The 20,627-nt window shown below is 37.5% G+C and overlaps 1 protein-coding gene across 8 annotated transcripts in view; it reads right to left on the minus strand.

The window, feature by feature from the left end:
• The window catches only part of EMB2735 (embryo defective 2735), an 86,047-nt gene extending 65,961 nt beyond the window's left edge, over positions 1 to 20,086 (minus strand). For 4 of the 8 annotated variants that reach the window (XM_089788997.1, XM_089788995.1, XM_089788998.1 and 1 more), the window contains exon 1: positions 19,242 to 20,047. In XM_089788997.1, the coding sequence (XP_089645123.1) occupies positions 19,242 to 19,255 (14 nt within the window). In that variant the 5' untranslated portion in view covers positions 19,256 to 20,047. Of the gene's footprint in view, positions 1 to 19,241 lie in introns of all 8 variants that reach the window. The other 4 variants (XM_089789000.1, XM_089788999.1, XM_089789003.1 and 1 more) reach the window with 4 other exon arrangements.
• Between the last annotated feature and the right edge of the window lie 541 nt (positions 20,087 to 20,627).

Consider the following 20,627-nt stretch of genomic DNA (forward strand, 5'->3'; position numbering starts at 1 on the left):
ACTTGAATGAGGATTCATGGACTCATGTCACCAGCTAGAGCATACGAAAAAGTTGCTCTTAAGAAAGACAAGGAGCAAGCTCCGTTATAAAATTGATAGAACCGCCATGAAAACTGCTCAGAATCAAGCATAATACAGTTTGGGCTTAAAGTTGCATGCTCCAAATCATTCAAAGATACCATTTTCTGCCCCAGAATTTCCAGAGTATGTCTATGGACACACCCAAGAAATCCCAGGACAGAAAAGCAGTATCCTAAACAATTACACAAGGTAACTACAATTTGAATTTTTTCAGATTTGTTTTGCACTCAAGTTTGACATTTCAACTTGACAATCTAACCCTAAACAGTACATTGAACCTCAGAACAATGTAAAATCAAAACAAACCCATTTATCTCATTTTTTTAAATGTAAAACAATAGACCAAACTCCCTTGCACCATGCTCATTCTTGCCTGTCATTTCACATATAGAGCTGAAGATTTGCCATTAAAAGTTCTGAAGAGTTTGACTTTGAATTGTTATTCCTATGCATGTGCAAGCCCATTTCCTGCCAAGGTGGTCATGGAGCAAAATTCTTGGATTGGAGGTAACTTCTCTTATTTTATTTTATTTATTTTTTCCGTATAAGCAGTCTTGTTTTAATTTTCAATCTTCTACCTCTGAATGAGTTAGGATCTTCTTTTCATAATTTGATTTGAATGTGTCATTTTCCAAAGTTTCTGTCATAGGGATTACAATGGCAACCAATTCTAAATTTGTGGACCAACCCCTCTTCAAAACAATCCGAAATTTACCCTTATGGAAGTACATTGACAAATAGAGCAGGTTCCAAGTGGTCAGTTATATATTTGGATTTGCAGACAGTGTGATGTGAGATATACAAGATGACCCATTTGTGTGGTATTCCCAGCATGGGCATCAAATCTTGCCTAGTAAAAAAGGATGAACATGTGTCTAAGTGTCAGAATATATCTGAGAGAAAATCAACAGTTACCTTAAGATTAGGTAATTCTTTGGCAACAAACCCCCTTTCTACACTATCTCCTAACATTCTCTCTGTTGCAATAAAAAGCCACTAGTTTTTTGCCATGTAAAAAGAGCTCAACTTACACAACAAAACATAAGAGCTATTCAGAAAGTTTGAAGTTTGATTTAAACTTTTATTTCTTAAGTTTCTATTTTACCTCTATAAGTTATTGATCATCTGCATTTGAGAGTAATTTGAATCCATTCACTTAGTAAAGCACAATTTATTGAAATAAAAAAGGTAAAAGAGTTAGTTTTTGTGTACTCCAACTCACACCTTCTTTCCCACTGGCAAGCTAACAGCAAGGAAAGAACAGTAAGTTTTGTGTACTCCAACTCACACCTTCTTTCCCACAGGCAAGCTAACAGCAAGGAAAGGGCAGTAAGATTAAAAAATGTAAAATCAAAGCAGCTTAACTTGGATACTGCCACTGCAACAATCTTAAATTTTAGAGTTAGATGTCAATAGTCAACATAGTTTCAGTGACAGTGTCAAGGGAGCTCCTTGTGATTCTTCTAATATGCCTCCCTCATCTATGGTCAATGATAGTGCCTTTTACAATGAGAAATTTTATGATGATATATGATATTATTATACAATATTGAATAGTAAATATCTGTTATTATATTCAAGTTTGACAAATGGATATCGATGCAATATATTATGACAGTTTTATTCATTCTATGCATATTATGTAGTTGACTGAATATAATTCTTGTTTTTAGGGAATTGAAAAATCCCAAGGCATGTAAAAGCAAACAAGCAGCGAACATACTAGACTTTAAACAATTTTATGAGCACAAACTGAATTTTATTTCAATCTGAAACAGAGTACAATCGAATTGAATTGTAAAATTTGTGTTTCAATATTCTTGGATGGAAGGGAGCCTCTGAATTTCATGATTTCTGACTTAATCTTGAAGCAAATATGTACCGCTGTTCTTGGAAGTATATCACAGAGGGTATGTCCAGGATCAAAGAGAGAGCTAATAGTCCTACAGTCTGATATGTCATGTTTGGAAAGTCATTTCCCTATAATTCCTTACCCTATGACTCTATGAATGCTGCAATGTTTAATCTGATTCAATCCTGCCACTACAACATACAATATCACTATGTTCAGAATGTTTGCGAAGGCCAGTACAGTTTGTGTGTCTACAAAGCAGTGACGTGGTCGAGATGACTGCATTCAGAATGCTTTCTGGTATTGTGTGATGCACAGAACTGTATCTGGCTCAATGATCATCCAAGTTTTCTTATTGCATGGCAGCACATACCTAGGGTCGGATTCAGGACTGATGTATAAGTTAAGCGCTTGATCCATGAACCCTCAGGAAGTCGCCTCTTGCAGGGAATTGGGTTATCTCCTTATGCATTTGAACCGTCAATTTGCTTACCAGAGCACTTACTCTCTGCAATCCATGTGGCTGCTGATAGAAAAAGTATCACACAACAACAAAGTCCTTGAGATGGAATCAGAATGGATATCAAACAAGTTGGCCTGCACTGAACATACTCTAGAGATTCAGTCCTCCTAGATCTGAATGAAACCTTGATTCTCAATAATCTTGTCATTAGAATCGATCCTCCTTATGATTGCAAGTTTGCCCAAAGTGACTGCAATTTTGTCTCCTGATGAGGACTTCAGAAAATTGTAAAATAACCAGCAGACTAGGGTGGTGATTAGCCACCAAAACTGCAAGGAAATCTTAATTCCAAGCCTGGAACAGAAGATGAAGCCAGGACACTGATGATCCCCAAAAGCTTCTTCTAGCACCCCTCTTTATAGAGGCTTCACAAGACTTTGCTCCAAAATTTGAATTACAAGTCGGCTCACAATGAGCAGGAAAATCAAATTAAATTGGCACCATTATAAAAATGAACTATCTCAGCAGGCCCTTAATTAATTTTTAATTTAATTATTTGCCCGCAAAAAGAGCACATTACATAAGTTTGTGTTTGTCATCTTATTGTACCTATACCGATGACCATACCTATAACTCAATTATAAAACCCCTATAAAGCACTCTAATTTGGAAAGGATAACACAATATTGTTACAAGAAAGCAACCTACTGCTACATTAAGTGTTAACAAATTAAGCTACTGAATGTTAAAGTTTAATAGCTCAAGAGACATCATTATTTGTGCTATATGGCGCTTGAATAAGTATCACATATTCTGCATGCTGTTGTGTCTCAGTTGGCTTCATCCAAGTGTCAATGGTTGTGCCGACAGTTTATTCTAATGGTTAATATTCTCCTCAGAAGTGGTTCGTTCATTTATCGAAGAAATTGGTTAACTCATTAAAGATGGCTGTTGATTCTCATACCTCTCAACGTTTGGTATTGTATGCAAGACTATGCTTTTTATTGACTCTTCATATTTGCGGATAATCTTCTGTGTTCATGCATTTCCAGTCAACATAATATTTCTGATGATTTGGCATCATGCTTGCTATCAGTTCTCTATTGACTTGACATTATACGTGTATCCTGATTATATGACCATCGAAGTATTCACTATTTTTGGGTTGGCATCTTATTAATATAGTCAACGGTTCACATTGCTCTCCTTATCGGCACTCTCTTGTTAGTGCTATTTATCTTTATATTATGAAATATATTCACCAGATGTTATTGTATATGTGAAAGATTTATCTGGCATCAAGTATTGATGATGTGGCCCATACTTCTGATGTGGTACATTAAGGGTGTGTCTTCCAGTCTTGATAACATTCCGTGTCTCTTTCATTACATTGGCAGTGACTCCTTGAATGCATTGGGTAATTTCAAGAATTTAAAAAAAAAAATATATATATATATATATATATATATATAGTTCAGAAAAAGTTCATTTGGTATGCTCCCTGTGTGATGGTGGGTGATAAGAAAAGGGTATCGACATTTCTGAAGGTGCATTGTCTGCTGGATTGTTTAGTCAGTTTTGTCTATCGCTGGTGTGAATGATTTAACAGTGATTTACATTAGACATTGCTGGGTAAAAAGTTTGCTATGACTTCTGCAGACAGTAAGTTGCACAATGTGATTATTATATGAACTATTAATTTGTATCCTAGCATCAGCAATCTTTAAATGTACTGTAGATGTCAAGCAGACTGTTTTGCTCAAGGCATATTACTGATGATTGATAAGAGTTATCAATCTTTGCGAATGATTCTTTTTCAGATTATGCTTGAGAGCATTGTGTCCAGTTTTGTGCATACAATAAAAGCAAATTTCTTTGGTGTGGCTGGGTTTTTCGCTTGAAAAGAAGGGTTTTCCCAGGGTAAATAATGTCGTCATTTGTGCATATGTTTTTCTGGTTATTTTTATATTGCATTCATATTATTCTGGTTCCTAGAATTTAGCAGTGAAGAGTCAAGGTAATGAGGCTAATGCTTGTCACATAAGAAAAGGTGGCCTCCAATGCATAGGATAATGATTTAGGGACAAGTCCAGCAGGTTGAAATGATGGATAGTTTAAGCCACATTGATGACAAAAAACAACATTTTAAGCTTCCTACAAGATATATAATAATACCCTACTTTGAGAGTGGAAAGATTAATTAAGAAACAAGTCATAGCATTAACTGGTTCGGGTAGTATGTGTAAATTTTCTACAAATTCTGTTATAAACTCAGACTTTTCAAATACCCTTGGGTTGCTGTAGATAATCTTCTTTAACTTTTGAATGTAGGAGGAGTTATCAGAATATTGAATGCTGTTCTGAATTTAATTATCTCTGCAATAAATTTGGATGGACAGTATTGCTTGAAGGAGCAGACTTGTGTTAATTGTGTGTTCTCAAACTACAATAACATCCACCCCTTATACCAAGACCAAAGGGTATGTCCCTTGAAGGGACATGACCCTCTCTAGGTCGGCCCATACAATACTTAAATAAATCAGCGCCCATAAGAAGATAACAATGATGGTAACTAACATAACAATTAGTTATGATTAGTACAAACATGTTTTTCCCCAAGGATCGTGTAATGACCCTCTCTATAAAGGCCACAGAAACCCTCAAACTAAACTTAGGAATTTTGTCAAACACTTGGCGTGTAACAGTAACAATATTCAGAATATGGTAATTTCAGATTTGATACTTTCAGAATATAATCACAGAATTACAATATATATAAAGCCATTGAACTATATTTCAATTACAATGCAATAAATTCTGAAATTATTTTATTACCAATTCTGGACTGATTATTACAATGACTGTATGACAGCAAATTTACCCAAAAATTGACATATATTTCAGAATGCAAGAACCTGGTTTGAAGAACTATAGAAGAACACCACGTTTTGCTGCAGATCGTTGATGAAGACCTCCAACCGCACCCCCAAACTGTCCTTAATTTGCTGCTGCTGCCCAAACTAGCAAGGCCGTACCAGGCCGTACCTGTACGGCTGCTGAAATAAAATAATATTAGGGTTTTGGGACCCCCAAATGCAAGGAAAATGGGCGCCTAGGGTTAGGTAGTAACCCTGTAAAACCATAAAAAATAACTCCAAGGGGTTGAGGAGATATGAGCAATTATGTGGTTCCGAACCCTGCTTTGCCAATTCTGAAAATGCACTTATTCTGTCTTCAAACTCTTGTCAAATGCTTCTCCAATGATAGGGCAAATCTGAAATCCTTATTCCAACAAAAAACAAACCCTAACAACGAATTCTCAATAAGCTCCAATGAGATGGCTGAATACCAACTCCAATTATGCAACAATTCAGGTGATATTTCACACCCTCAAAGTCGCCAATCCAAGGGAGTGATTCGTTCCCAAAGATCGAATAATTTGCAGATCCAAAGTCCACAAATGCCTTCACAATGAAGAAGTAGAAGAGTTCTCCAATCCAAGCATGTCCAAATGAGAGGCCCAGCCCTCTATTTATTCACTTTTCTAAGAAGTTGCTAGAACTTCTAGAAACATCCTTTATAATTTCTCATTATAATGCACTTTTTTATAATAAAGTAATTTTATAAAATAAAAAGTGCAACTCAAATTAAAATTATAACATGTGGGCCCCAATATCACATAATGATAAAATATAACCTCTTAACACTTCTTCAAGAGTAAGATATGACTATCTGATCCGCAGAATTGACTCTCTTTCCACACCATTTGCCTACGAGAGTCTGGAATAGGCAAATCCATGATCAATGCCATGTCGAACTAAAGAGGGGACATTACAGTCCGCCCCTCCTGAAATTGCTTGGCCTTAAGCAATCTCAACGCCGGGTGCTACAAAATAGCCTCCCCCTCCCAAGTAGCATCCTCAACAGGTAAATCTTTCCACTTAACCAAGTATTCTCTGATCACCCTTCTACGAAGCTGCTTTTCTCTGCTCTCCAGGATGGATTCTGGTACTAAAATCAATTTTCCCTCATCGTCTAAAGGAGGTAATACTGCAGAAGGCACCACATTCTGACCCAACGCCTTCTTGAGGCATGACACATGAAACACATTGTGCACTCTGCTGTCTGCGGGAAGCTCCAACTCATAAGCCACTTCACCAACTCGCCTGATAATCCTGAATGGTCCATAATAGTGTGGCTTAAGTTTCTCTGCCCCACTCTTCTTAAGAGTAGATTGCCTGTATGGCTACAACATGAGGTAAACCATATCATCTACCTCAAAACTACGCTCAGTTCTCTTCTGGTCTGCATACTGCTTCTGCTGGTTCTGAGCTCTTGCAATATTGTCTTTGAGGGTAGCAACTATATCCTTACTTTCCTGTAATAATTCACCTGCACTGGGTACCCGGCTGTCGCTCAACAACAAATCCAAGAAACTAGGTGCTTCATAACCGTAAAGTGCCATGAAGGGTGTCATCTGTATAGTCATATGATATGTAGTATTGTAGCAATACTCGCAGAGATATATCCATCTGACCCAAGCTCGCTGCTGAGCTGCCACATAATTCCTTAAATACCCTTCCACCCATTTGTTCACAATTTCTGTCTGACCATCGGTTTGTGGGTGATAGCTAGTGCTGGGTGTAAGCTCCGTGCCACATAACCGGAATACCTCCTGCCAAAAGTGACTCATGAAACGGCTATCCCTATCACTCACAATGTTCTGAGGCAAGCCGTGCAATCTAAAAACCTCCCGAAAGAAAACCTCTGCCACCTGAGCTGCTGAATGTGTAGTGGTGATAGGAAAGAAATGAGCATATTTCGTTAATCTATCTACCACCACATAAATACAATCTCGTCCTTGTACCTTGGGCAAACCTGTGATAAAGTCCATGGAGATGCATTCCCACTTCCTGTCGGGAATCGGAAGTGGCTGTAGGAGCCTTGCCGGATAGCTGTGTTCTTGTTTGTTTTGCTGGCAAACATGACACTCTCGAACATACTGCAAAACATCAGCTTTCAGCCCCTTCCAAGTGAACCGCTCTCGAACCGACTTGTAAGTCTTGAAGTACCCGGGATGGCCTGCTGTCGGTGAGTCGTGAAGTGCTCTCATAATCAGTTGCTTAACCTTCGATCCTGGGACTAGGTAAATCCTGTTCTTGTAAATGATCAAATCATCTACAAGTGTGTATCTGGTATCAATCACTGTTCCCTCTACGATATCGGAGGCCCATGTATCCCTGGCATACTCTGCTATAATCAAGTGTCGCCAATCCTCTGATATCTGAACCATAAGAGTGAGGTGTGGCCTTCGAGATAGAGCATCTGCAACAACATTCTGAGTTCCCTTGACATATGAGATGTCAAAATCATATGCCTGCAACTTACTTACCCACTTTTGTTGGCGATCATTCAGGTCCTGCTGTCTCAAGAAATGCCTCAGACTGTTATGATCAGTTTTAATACAAAACTTGCTACCCACAAGATATTGTCTGAATTTGGCCAAAGCATGCATGATGGCCAACATCTCCTTATCATATATACTGAATGAACGCTCAGGGCCTCTGAGCTTCCTGCTCTCATAAGCTATGGGGTGCTTATTCTGCATAAGTACAACACCTACTCCCTCTCCAGATGCATCACATTGAAGCTCAAATGGCTTCGTGAAATCAGGTAATGCTAGAACTAGGCACGTAGTCATTATCTCCTTAAATCTCATAAAACAGTCCTGTGCCTTCTGAGTCCACACAAATTCCCCTTTTTTCAGTAAATCTGTCATGGGAGCTGCATGTCGTGAGTAGCCACTAACAAACCTGCGATAAAAACCACATAAACCAAGGAACCCCCTCAACTGTGTAAGGTTCTCTGGTGGATGCCAATCAACAATAGCGCGAATCTTTTCAGGATCCATCCGCACTCCCTCTGCACTAATGATGTGTCCTAAATATAACAGCTCGGTCATCCCTAAGTCACATTTGGACTCCTTTGCATACAAGGACTCCTTCTGTAGAATGCTCAACACCGTCTCCAAATGCTCTAGATGCTCCTGCCATGATCGGCTATAGATCAAAATGTCATCAAAAAACACCAGCACAAATTTCCTCAACTGATGGTGGAAAACTCTGTTCATAGTGGACTGGAAAGTGGCAGGTGCATTGGTCAGGCCGAAAGGCATGACTACAAACTCAAAGTGCCCACAATGACATCTGAAAGCAGTTTTCTCAATATCCTGTTCACGGACTCTGATCTGGTGATATCCTGATCTCAAATCAATTTTCGTGAAATAACAGGCCCCATGCAATTCATCTATCAACTCATCAATGCGAGGAATAGGATACCTGTTCTTAATGGTTTTCTTATTTAATGCCCTGTAATCAATACACATCCGAAGCGTTCCATCCTTCTTTTTTACCAAAACAACAGAAGATGCAAAAGGTGACTTACTGGGTCGGATGTGCCCCATCGCTAGCAACTCCTCAATGGTCCTTTCGATCTCATCCTTGAGTCGCTTTGGATGTCGATATGGTGTGATCATGATAGGTTTAGCACCTTCCTCTAGCTCAATAATATGCTCAATGCCTCTGTCCGGTGGCCTGCCTGATGGAATCTCACTGAATACCTTTTCGTACTTAATCCTCAACTTCTGAATATCAGGATGATATTCCGCCTTATGTTGCTCCTCCTGTGTAGGTATCAAAGTACAAACTGCTGCCCACTCTATATCATTATGCCTAGTTAATCTCTCCAGCCGCCTAAATGAGATAGTCTTGATGTCTCCATTACGGATAGCCTTTAGCACATGAGTCCTACCATTCATTTCGAATTGTATCTCCATATCCTCTAATCTTAGGGTAACCACCTTCAATGAATGTAGCCACTGCATTCCAAGTACTATGTCCATGTCACCCATGTTGACCACATGATAGTCCGCCTTAAACTCATAGTTGTTCAAGCACAAAGGTAAGTCTCGTACCATCCTGTCACAACGAAGAGTGTATTCATCAGCTACCTTGACTCTTAGTCCCTCGAATTCCTCAGCAATGAGTCCACGCTTCTCTACGAATCGTGCATCAATGAAATTATGCGTGGCACCTGTGTCCAACAATGTAATAACCTTCTGTCCAGCCAAGACTCCCCGAAGTCTGAAAGATCCCTCTCTGGATACTAGATAGTCGTGCTTCCTGTAAATGTAGCTCTGTTTCCTGCCTTTGCCCTGCACTGTCTATCTCCTGCTCTCCCTCTGCTTCATCAGGATCCTCATCATGATGTTCTGAACCATCTGAATCTGAGCCTTCGTAATAAGCCCACATTGCCCGGTTAGCCTTCCCTTTTAGCCTTATAGGACAGTCATGGCCGTACTCATAGGGCCTTTGCAATAGAAGCATAGCTTCTTCCTACGCAAGTCATTAAGTGTCTCCTTGTCCAGCCTCTTACTTTCTTCCTTAGGTAGCTGTGCCTCTCTATGAAAGGGTTTCCTGTCCTTATCTTTTCCTGAAGGGAAACTCTTTGCCTGAAATTTATTTTTAGAAGCTGAAGAGGAATCCATGTCACGAGCTTTCTTAATGGCTTCCTGTAAAGTGGGAGGGTTGAGAGCTTTAATCCACCCTCTCAACGGATCAACTAACCCATCCATAAATAAAACCAATAGCCTTTGTTCAAATACATCTGTTACTAACACTGCAAGTTTCTGAAACTCTGAAATGTATGTTTCCAATGAGCCCCACTGTTTAAGCTGGGCTAATTCCTTGAAATGGAGTTCTGGATCTTTCTTATCAAAACGTTCAATCAGTCTCTCCGTAAACTCCACATATGAGGTAATGTGTGCATGACCCATAGTGATCATACCATGATGCCACCATTCGTGTGCTAACCCATCCAGGTGAATTGCTGCATACTTAATAGCTTCTTCCTCAGACATAGGGTTCAATTGAAAGTATGTGTCAAGCTTTTGAACCCAAGCTCTTGCTGTAGACTTCCCTGAGCCATCATAATATGGTAACTGTAGTTTGCCTACTTTCTTTCGTAGCTCATAGTTCTGAGTCCTGTCTTGTCCACGGGGCATATGCTTCATCCGCACATCCATATACTCTCTAAAGGTGATTGCAGCTGTAAAATCTGGACCTCCTGCTTCCCAATCTCTCCTTAGCTGATCCTGTATGTCAGTGATCTGGGGTTCTGGTACCGGCTGCTCTGGAGCTCTAGGAAGGAACGTAGGAATCATAGGCCTCGAACTCACTGTCCTAGCTTGCTGGGGGGCATGACCGAAATTGTTCCCAATTCGTTCGCCTCCATTATGTATCTCATCCTGATTATTCTCATTCTGATTGTGACCATTTTGATTATTTCCTCCACCTATGTTAGCGTTCAACCCCATTTGTCGAGCCATCATCTGCATCATAAGCTCCATTCTCTGGTTCTGTTCTCGTGCTCTCTGTTCTGCTAATCGCTGTCCCTGTGCCAAAGTGTCTAATAACTGTAAAAATCTCTCCTCTCGCTGATCTGGACCAATATTCCCACCTCTATCCATATTGTAGTCGTAGTCTTGATCAAAGAATACCTCCCCTGTGTCAGTATGACTGGATTCTATGTCCACCTGGATAGATGAGCTAGACTGTTCGCTCTGCAGGTCTGAAATCCTATCTTGTCTTGCTTTGGTATTGCGGAAATTATAAGGCCTTTGTCGCATGCTCTGATTTTAGTGTTTTGACATTTCGTCAAACACTTTCCCTCCTATCCAGCTGTTCCAAATTCCCTATAAGACCTCCACAGGATGGCAGGACTTATAGCTCTGATACCACTGTAATGACCCTCTCTATAAAGGCCACAGAAACCCTCAAACTGAACTTAGGAATTTTGTCAAACACTTGGCGTGTAACAGTAACAATATTCAGAATATGGTAATTTCAGATTTGATACTTTCAGAATATAATCACAGAATTACAATATATATAAAGCCATTGAACTATATTTCAATTACAATGCAATAAATTCTGAAATTATTTTATTACCAATTCTGGACTGATTATTACAATGATTGTATGACAGCAAATTTACCCAAAAATTGACATATATTTCAGAATGCAAGAACCTGGTTTGAAGAACTATAGAAGAACACCACGTTTTGCTGCAGATCGTTGATGAAGACCTCCAACCACACCCCCAAACTGTCCTTAATTTGCTGCTACTGCCCAAACTAGCAAGGCCGTACCAGGCCGTACCTGTACAGCTGCTGAAATAAAATAATATTAGGGTTTTGGGACTACCAAAATGCAAGGAAAATGGGCGCCTAGGGTTAGGTAGTAACCCTGTAAAACCATAAAAAATAACTCCAAGGGGTTGAGGAGATATGAGCAATTATGTGGTTCCGAACCCTGCTTTGCCAATTCTGAAAATGCACTTATTCTGTCTTCAAACTCTTGTCAAATGCTTCTCCAATGATAGGGCAAATCTGAAATCCTTATTCCAACAAAAAACAAACCCTAACAACGAATTCTCAATAAGCTCCAATGAGATGGCTGAATACCAACTCCAATTATGCAACAATTCAGGTGATATTTCACACCCTCAAAGTCGCCAATCCAAGGGAGTGATTCGTTCCCAAAGACCGAATAATTTGCAGATCCAAAGTCCACAAATGCCTTCACAATGAAGAAGTAGAAGAGTTCTCCAATCCAAGCATGTCCAAATGAGAGGCCCAGCCCTCTATTTATTCACTTTTCTAAGAAGTTGCTAGAACTTCTAGAAACATCCTTTATAATTTCTCATTATAATGCACTTTTTTATAATAAAGTAATTTTATAAAATAAAAAGTGCAACTCAAATTAAAATTATAACATGTGGGCCCCAATATCACATAATGATAAAATATAACCTCTTAACACTTCTTCAAGAGTAAGATATGACTATCTGATCCGCAGAATTGACTCTCTTTCCACACCATTTGCCTACAAGAGTCTGGAATAGGCAAATCCATGATCAATGCCATGTCGAACTAAAGAGGGGACATTACAGATCGCAGCCCTATTTATTTGTCAAGTGTAGTATATAAACTGCCTTCATATGGTATAGGGGGAGAAGATCAAGGTGTGGTCTGCACTTCTCAGACCAGTATGAATATCATGTTAAATATTTAACACTCCCTCTTAACTTGATAATCATATTGAGAGATAACATATCTAGCATCATCAATTACGATGAATAAGCATAGATTGATACTCTATATCTATCTGAATCTTCTGAGCAAATGATATCATGGAACACATGATAATGAGTCATATAACCACCTTGTGATATGACTTATCACTTATGCTAGTGATATCAATATTGCATATAATGCAATACACACAGGATAAAATCTGAAGAACGATTAAATTCTTCATTTATCCAGGTTGTGACTCATAGGAACTGGCAATCCTATATCACAACTTAATCTTGAGTATAAGATCAACCAAAACACAGGATAAAGTCTAAAGAATAAATTCTTCCTTTATCCAAGTTGTGATTCATAATCATGGAAATGCTTATGTCACAAATGATTTTGAACTCACCTAGATCTGACAGTAGTTCTATACCGTTCAACACATTATCTGAGAAATTGTCATCTCTCATAATGTCTTTTATATACAAGTATTCATTACCTCAGAGATTGTCACCTCTTAAATAATGAATACAAATGGTGGAGCCCATAACAGTCAATAGCTTGACAATAAAAAAAATTTATTATTAATTTAAAGAATACAAATGAATTACAATTCAACCATACCAAAGTCTTTTCCTAAAATGATCTATCTTCACTCTAGAGAGAGGTTTGGTGAGCATATCTACTGTTTGATCTGCGATGCAAATGTATTCTAATTTTACAGTATTCTTGTCTACCATATCTCTTACATAATGGTAAGGAATTTCGATATGCTTGGACTTGTCATGAAAAATTGGATTCACCAAAAGCTTGATAGAACTCTGATTATCACAATGAATAATCGTAGGATTCATGGCTTGCCCAAATAATCCCACAAGTAACTTTCTAAGCCAAACTGCTTCCCGAGAGGCTATTGCCACTGCAATGTATTCGGCTTCTGTGGAACTTTGTGCTACTAAAAATTGTTTTCTGCATATCCAAGATACCATTACTGATCCTAAACTGAAACAACATCCTAAAGTACTTTTTCTGTCTTTAGCACTTCCACCCCAATCTGAGTTAGTGAATCCATGTAAATCTAAGTCAACTTTCTCATATTTGGGCCCAAGATTAAGAGTGCCTTGTAAATATCTTATAATGTGTTTGACTGCAACTAGGTGAATTTCGTTTGGCTCACACATAAACTGACTTAAGGCATTAACAGCATAGCAAATATCAGGTCTTGTATTTACCAAGTACATAAGGGACCCAATCATTTGTTTGTAGAGAGCAGAATTTATAGAAGATGATTTTGTTGCTGCTTCTTTAAGTTTACGTAGATTAGTCTCCATTGGAGAAGACAAAGACTTGCAATTCCAAATTCCAAATCTCTTCAAATTATCTAATGTATAATTCCCTTGATGAAGGATAATGCTATCAGAATTGTGTCGTACTTCAAGTCCTAGGAAGTAATGGAGTCCCAAGTCTTTCATCTCGAATTCTCTAATTAGATCTTTCTTGCATTGATCTATAAAGTGATCATCACCTGTTATTAGTAAATCATCGACATACAGTATCAGAATTACCATGTCCTCTTTATCCCTTTTATAATATAGATTTGGATCGGTTTCATATTTGGAGAATCTTAAGCTGGTGAGATACTTATTAATTCTTTCATACCAAGCAAATTGGAGCCTATTTAAGCGCATAGAGAGCTTTCTTGAGCCTACAAACAAAAACGTTAGGATCACGAGTTTCAAATCCTTCAGATTGCTCCAAATATACTTCTTCTATGATCTTTCCATTTAGGAATGTTGTTTTTACATCCATCCAATGTACTTTCCATCTCTTCGATGTTGCAATGGCTAGGACTGCTCTTATAGAGGTGTATCTGGCAACAGGAGCAAAAGTTTCTTCATAATCAATCCCCTTTTTCTGAGAGAATCCCCTGGCTACAAATCTGGCTTTATATTTTTCAATGCTACCATCTACAGCATGCATTATTTTAAAAATCCACTTGGAAGAAACAACAGATTTTCTTTCAGGTCTTGGAACAATTTCCCAAACATCATTTTTCATAATAGATTGTTATTCTTTTGTCGTAGCATCTTTCCAGGCTGTACATTTAATGGCTTCTGAAACATTGGTAGATTCTGATTTAGACAATCAGTCATGTTGGCTGTATAACTAGAAAATCTTTTAGGTCTTTTGTTTTCTCTGATTGTTCTGAATGGTGCAGCAAAGTCTTGTGCTTCCTCTACTGTCTTGATGGCCCAAAGTGGTCCATTCTTAGACTCAGATTCAGTATTTCTTTTAGAACTAAGTAAAGGAGAGGGTTCTTCAGAACTTAAGGCATTTTTGAATGCCAAGTCTTCTTCAAAAATTACATCCCTACTAAGTTCAATGTTTTTCTATCCAGGTATGAAAATCCTATATGCTTTAGATGTTTCACTATACCCTACAAAAATACCTTTCCTCTCAGAGGGTTCTAACTTAGTTCTCTTTTCTTTTGGAACATGGATATATACAAGGCACCCAAAAACCTTAAGATTACTTATATTGGATTTAACCTTAGTAAAGACTTCTTCAAGAGTTTTATCTCTAAGGTAGGAGTGAGGGCTTCTATTTTGAATATAGATAGCAATACAAGAAGCTTCTTCCTAAAGATAATATTCTAGATTTTGATCAAATATCATAGCTCTTGCAGCTTCTATAACTGGTCTATTCTTCCTTCTACTACCCCGTTTTGTTGTGGGTTATAAGGAATGGTATACTCCCTCTTAATTCCTATTTCTTTACAAAACCTTTTAAACAAATCTGAGGTGTATTCCCCTCCATTATCAGTTCTAAGAGTTCTAATTTTATGTCCTGATAAGTTTTCAATTAAGGCTTTAAATTCTTTAAATCTCTTTAGGATTTCCTTTGATTCTTTGCATTTTAGGAAGTAAATCCAAGTTTTCCTAGAGAAGTCATCTATGAACAGAATATAGTACCAGAAACCTCCGAGAGAAGGAACAGACATAGATCCACATAAATCCGAGTGGATTAATTCCAAAACATTGTTAGTTTTTCTAGTGCTATCATGAAATGGACTTTTGGTGTTCTTACCCAGAGCACACCCTTTGCATATGCTTGAGTGGTCTTTACTTAGTTTAGGTAAACCAGTAACCATCTTCTCCATAGTTGATAAGGTTTTGAAATTTAGATATCTTAACCTTTTGTGCCATATTTCATTTATGTCCACAACTGCATGAATTAAGGCTTGAATAGGTCGACTAGGTTCTAAATTTAATTCATACAAATACCCTTTTCTCTGACCAATCAATTTTGCTTTTTTAATTGAGGAGTTCTTAGCCCAGGTTATTACTTTACCGTCCATGAATGCAACACTATGTCCATAATCTTCAAGTGCTGTAATTGAAATTAGATTTCTTTTTATTCCTGGTACATAGAGTACTCCTTTGAGAAGAGAATTTCCTAATTTTAGTTTCAAGGTGCAATTTCCAATTCCTTTGATGGAATGTGTTGAATTATCACTGATGGTGACTTCGCCATTAACTTTTTTTGATATAGAGTTTAGTGCTTCTTTGTATCTTGTAATATGTCTAGATGATCCACTATCAATCACTCATGCTTTATTTAAGACTTCATTTGATAGTGATGAATACAATACACGATTCTCAAAATCATAGTTATCTTCTTCCCTAGTAACATTTGTATAGTTCACTAGTTGTTTAGAATTCTCAAGGCAATTAGATCTGTAGTGTCCAAACTTTTCACATTTGAAGCACTTTATTTTGGATAGATCTTTTTTAGATTTGTCATTCTTTTGATTACCCCTTTTCTTCTTGAAATGTTTCTTCTTGCCTTTATGGGAGTTTGTATTAAGAACATGAAGTTCTTCATCTTCCGTTTTCAATTTCCCTCCTTCCTATAGTTTTCTGGATTCTTTCTGAAGACAATCTCCCTTAAGTCAATTGAAGTTAGGAAGTTATCTCTGGCACTTACTCCTTGTGTGAAAGCTTCCCATGAATCTGGTAATCCATCTATAGCCACTAGTGTTAGTTCTGTGTCACTAATGATGGGTCCTACACTTGCAAATTCATCTCTTAGGCTGGCCACCCTTAGGAAGTAAGAATTCATCGATTCTCCCTTCTTTATTTGTATGTGATTTAGTTGTCCTTTTCGTGCGAGAACTCTAGTTGCATTGTTAACCTCATATGCATTTAGTAGTGCATTCATCATAGCAAATGTTGTTTGATGTTTTGCTAGCATAGGTACGATATCATTTTTCACTCCATCTAAAATGATCTGAATGGCTTTCCTATTTCCTTTAATCCAAAAGGATTTATGAGGTTCAACTGTAGGTTGTTGGGATGTTGATTCAACAAATTGTTTTACATCATTTTCTTCAAGAATCATCATGATTATGAATTTCCAAGCATCAAAGTGTTCTTTCCCATCAAACCTATCCTCAGGTCCGATTGTGTATGTCATTGAAGATAGGAGAATGATGCTAGATATATATAAGGTCTGATTACTTATTTTGCAGAGCCTAGGTTCAACTACCAGAGCTCTGATGCCATGTAAATTTCTACAAATTCTGTTATAAAATCAGACTTTTCAAATACCCTTGGGTTGCTATAGATAATCTTCTCTAGCTTCTGAATGTAGGAGGAGTTATCAGAATATTGAATGCTGTTCTGAATTTAATTATCTCTGCAATAAATTCAGATGGACAGTATTGCTTGAAGGAGCAGACTTGTGTTGATTGTGTGTCCTCAAACTACAATAACATCCACCCCTTATACCAAGACCAAAGGGTATGTCCCTTGAAGGGACATGACCCTCTCTAGGTCGGCCCATACAATGCTTATTGTCCCTCTCTAGGTTGGCCCATACAATACTTAAATAAATCAGCGCCCATAAGAAGTTAACAATAATGGTAACTAACATAACAATTAGTTATGATTAGTACAAACATGTTTTTCCCCGAGGATCACTGCCCTATTTATTTGTCAAGTGTAGTATATAAACTGCCTTCGTATAGTATAGCGGGAGAAGATCAAGGTGTGGTCTGCACTTCTCAGACCAATATGAATATCATTTTAAATATTTAACAGTATGCATAATTTGTTGGGAATCATTCCCATATGTTGCTTGCTTGTTTCTGCTTGCCCTTATTTAAAAATTAGCAATACAAATAGAGCTAGGAAATTCATAACCAGATTCGTAGCATTCATGTTGAAGATTGGCTCATGACATAGAGTAAAATAATATATAGCATTGATATTGGCCACTAATAATGTGAAATAGTGCATGCAGTGGCTACATGGAATTGGTGAAATCCAAATTGCATTATGAAAGTTGAAGTTGACATTCATACGGATGGTAAAGAGCATGAAAGTAAAGGTTTGCAACCACCAAAATGTCCTATTATCTCATAAGATGCAAAAGCAATTCAAACATGGTACTCCAATTTACTTGTCACAACTTTACCAGCTTCCATATTTCAGCCAGTAGAGAAAAATGACAGTATGATAGAATCAAGCAGTTATTTAGTGACCTTTCAAAGGATTTCTAACCAATAAGGATTGAGAGGATATCATAGAGTCGAACTCCTCGGTATAAGACAATAACAAGAGCCCATTTGTTTCACTTGCAGTATTAGTAAGGAATTAGAATCATTATTTCCACTTTCATTCACTGTCACGCTTCAAAGAAGAGACCTATAAAGAATTAGTTTCTTAAAACAGGGGAGCTGACTTACTTGATATGTCACATTAAGCAACAGTTTCTCCAATGCTGATTCCAGATCTGGTTATCATTAGATCAGTGACATATGAAGATACACAAATGATGAAATTTGGGACTAACCATGGGTATTAAGAATTTTTATTTATGCCATTTGGACTCATGAATGTACTAATGACTCTCCTTGCCATAAACATGGTTAAAAAGGCAAAAGGTAAGTTTTAAATTCAATATAAAGCGGAACACCAATTTGATTAAGGAGTTCCCTTATATGCGCTTCAACAAGGAGATTGTTTGTTCAATTTACCTTATATGTTATTCAAATAAGTTATACAACCAACCAAACCCACCATAGTTAAACATGTCACCTGCAGTCAAGAGTACAGGTACTTCAAGCTCATCTAAAAATATATTGGTTTTCTGTCATAACATCCTTGTTTGCAGGTAGAGCTTGAAGACTTTGTAGAATGTGATACAACAGAAATATCTAATTATAGAGCCTTGCAGAAAGACTTAATAATTTCAAACATTGCTCATGGTTAAACTGTGAACTAATCAACCCGAGAGAAGCATACCGGTCAAGGGCATATCATAATTCATCTAGAAGACTTCTTATTATAACGGATTATTCTCAAAGTCATGTTTGACATGAGACGAGGATAGAACAGAAATAAAGCATAGACTTATTGCATGAGGGTAGGCAGAAAAGAAAGAATAACTATCTTCTATGATAAAAGAGAAACTATCATAAAGCAATTGCTAAATTTTTTTTTTAGAAAGAAGGGCAAACAAATTCATGCAAAGGCTAAAGATTGTTATAGGAAAATGAAGCGAGGATAAAGATTTGAAGGTGGATCTTTAGGTCTATACCTAAAATGAGGAATGTTTTTCCGTGTCTGTAAGTATATGAAAATTATTATGATAAACCAATATAGATATAGTACAAGAACCAAAATGTAAGAAGTCCAAATCACCTTGCCTTGTTCATGCGCCCAAGTTTTTTTGGCACAAACCAGAATTCTAATGCCTCTATCTCTTGAAGATTGTTGTCTTTGGGCAGAAATATTATTTCTTTGAGAATGTGCCCTTGGGAATCCTTTTTCAGTCGGATTTGGTTCTTGGCTTCTTTTAACTGATTCCGGGAGGTAAGGAAGATATTTGATATTCAAGATTGTTAAGGGCAAAAAATTTCTCTTTGAAACCAACTTTTGAACGACTCTAAAGTAGCCTCCATTAACACTCGTTCTGCAGGTATATCCATTGTGGGAAAAACAATAGTTCGACGAACGGGAGAATGAACTGATGAAATTGGAAAAGATAGATCAGAAATAGTATATTGGGAAGCAAAAGAAATTTAAGAAGACTAGGGGAAGGAATACTTTGTATGTTAGGTAGGAAAACAGAAACACATAACCTGGCGGTTCAAGAACAGAGTTCGTAACTATCTTACGCAGATTAAGCACATTTATTAAGTGAGCCTCCGAGGGGAAACCAAACTTAAATTCAGCGTAATAGCAATTTCCTTAAAAACTCGAATACGTAAGCATTCAAATTTTCATTGTTTTTTCAGCTGTTGGGCGAACGAAAAATGGTTGGAAACCAACCTCGTTCAGTCAAGAAAAATGGTATGAAACTTGCTTTTCTCCAAATGCGTAGTCAGTCGTGGATACTCTTTCAGTTGCATTGGAATGTTACCTGGTAACTCACAAACTCTCCCAATGCCGATACTGGGATTTTTCTGTTTCTCGGAGCTTTGATCAGCGGTATGGTATGATATGATATGAAATGATATGATAGATTTTAATGACGTCCACGAGACTAAAGTAGTCTATGGGACCCATGCAATCACCCTCCAGCGGAACTAGTCAGTTGTAAAGTTTTGGTTAACTTGTCTCTCTTTCTCTAAAGTTTGGTAATCAAATCTGCTGCTCTCTTCATTTGATGTTCTTCGAATAAATAGTTGAAGTCCTTGTTCTGCAGTATTTTTGTATAACCGGATTTGATGTCATTGTAAGCCAGACAGTCTTTGACAAATTGTTGCTCTGTCTCAACTATTCCCATATTACAAAATAAACATGTTCTGTATAACTAGCTTTATCTTTTGGTATTGTGTCTAGTAATTTTGATTTGTTTTAAGTCTAAAATTGGATTTTACGAGGGGCTTCCTTAAGTCTAAAATAGAGGCGATAGGTTTTTAACAATATTTAATGATGGGTAGTCTCGTGAATTTTTTTATTTGTTTGAGTTTATAAGTTTTAGCTCTTAAATTTAAGTTGGTGATTTTATAGAGTAAGAAGACATGTGACAAAAAATCTCCTAAGTTGATGGGGCTATTTTCAAACCCACCCTATCTCTATCTA

This window comes from Cupressus sempervirens, chromosome 6 (genome assembly GCF_028749045.1).
Source record: "Cupressus sempervirens isolate cs-2001-9-10 chromosome 6, ASM2874904v1, whole genome shotgun sequence".
Lineage (NCBI taxonomy): Eukaryota > Viridiplantae > Streptophyta > Pinopsida > Cupressales > Cupressaceae > Cupressus > Cupressus sempervirens.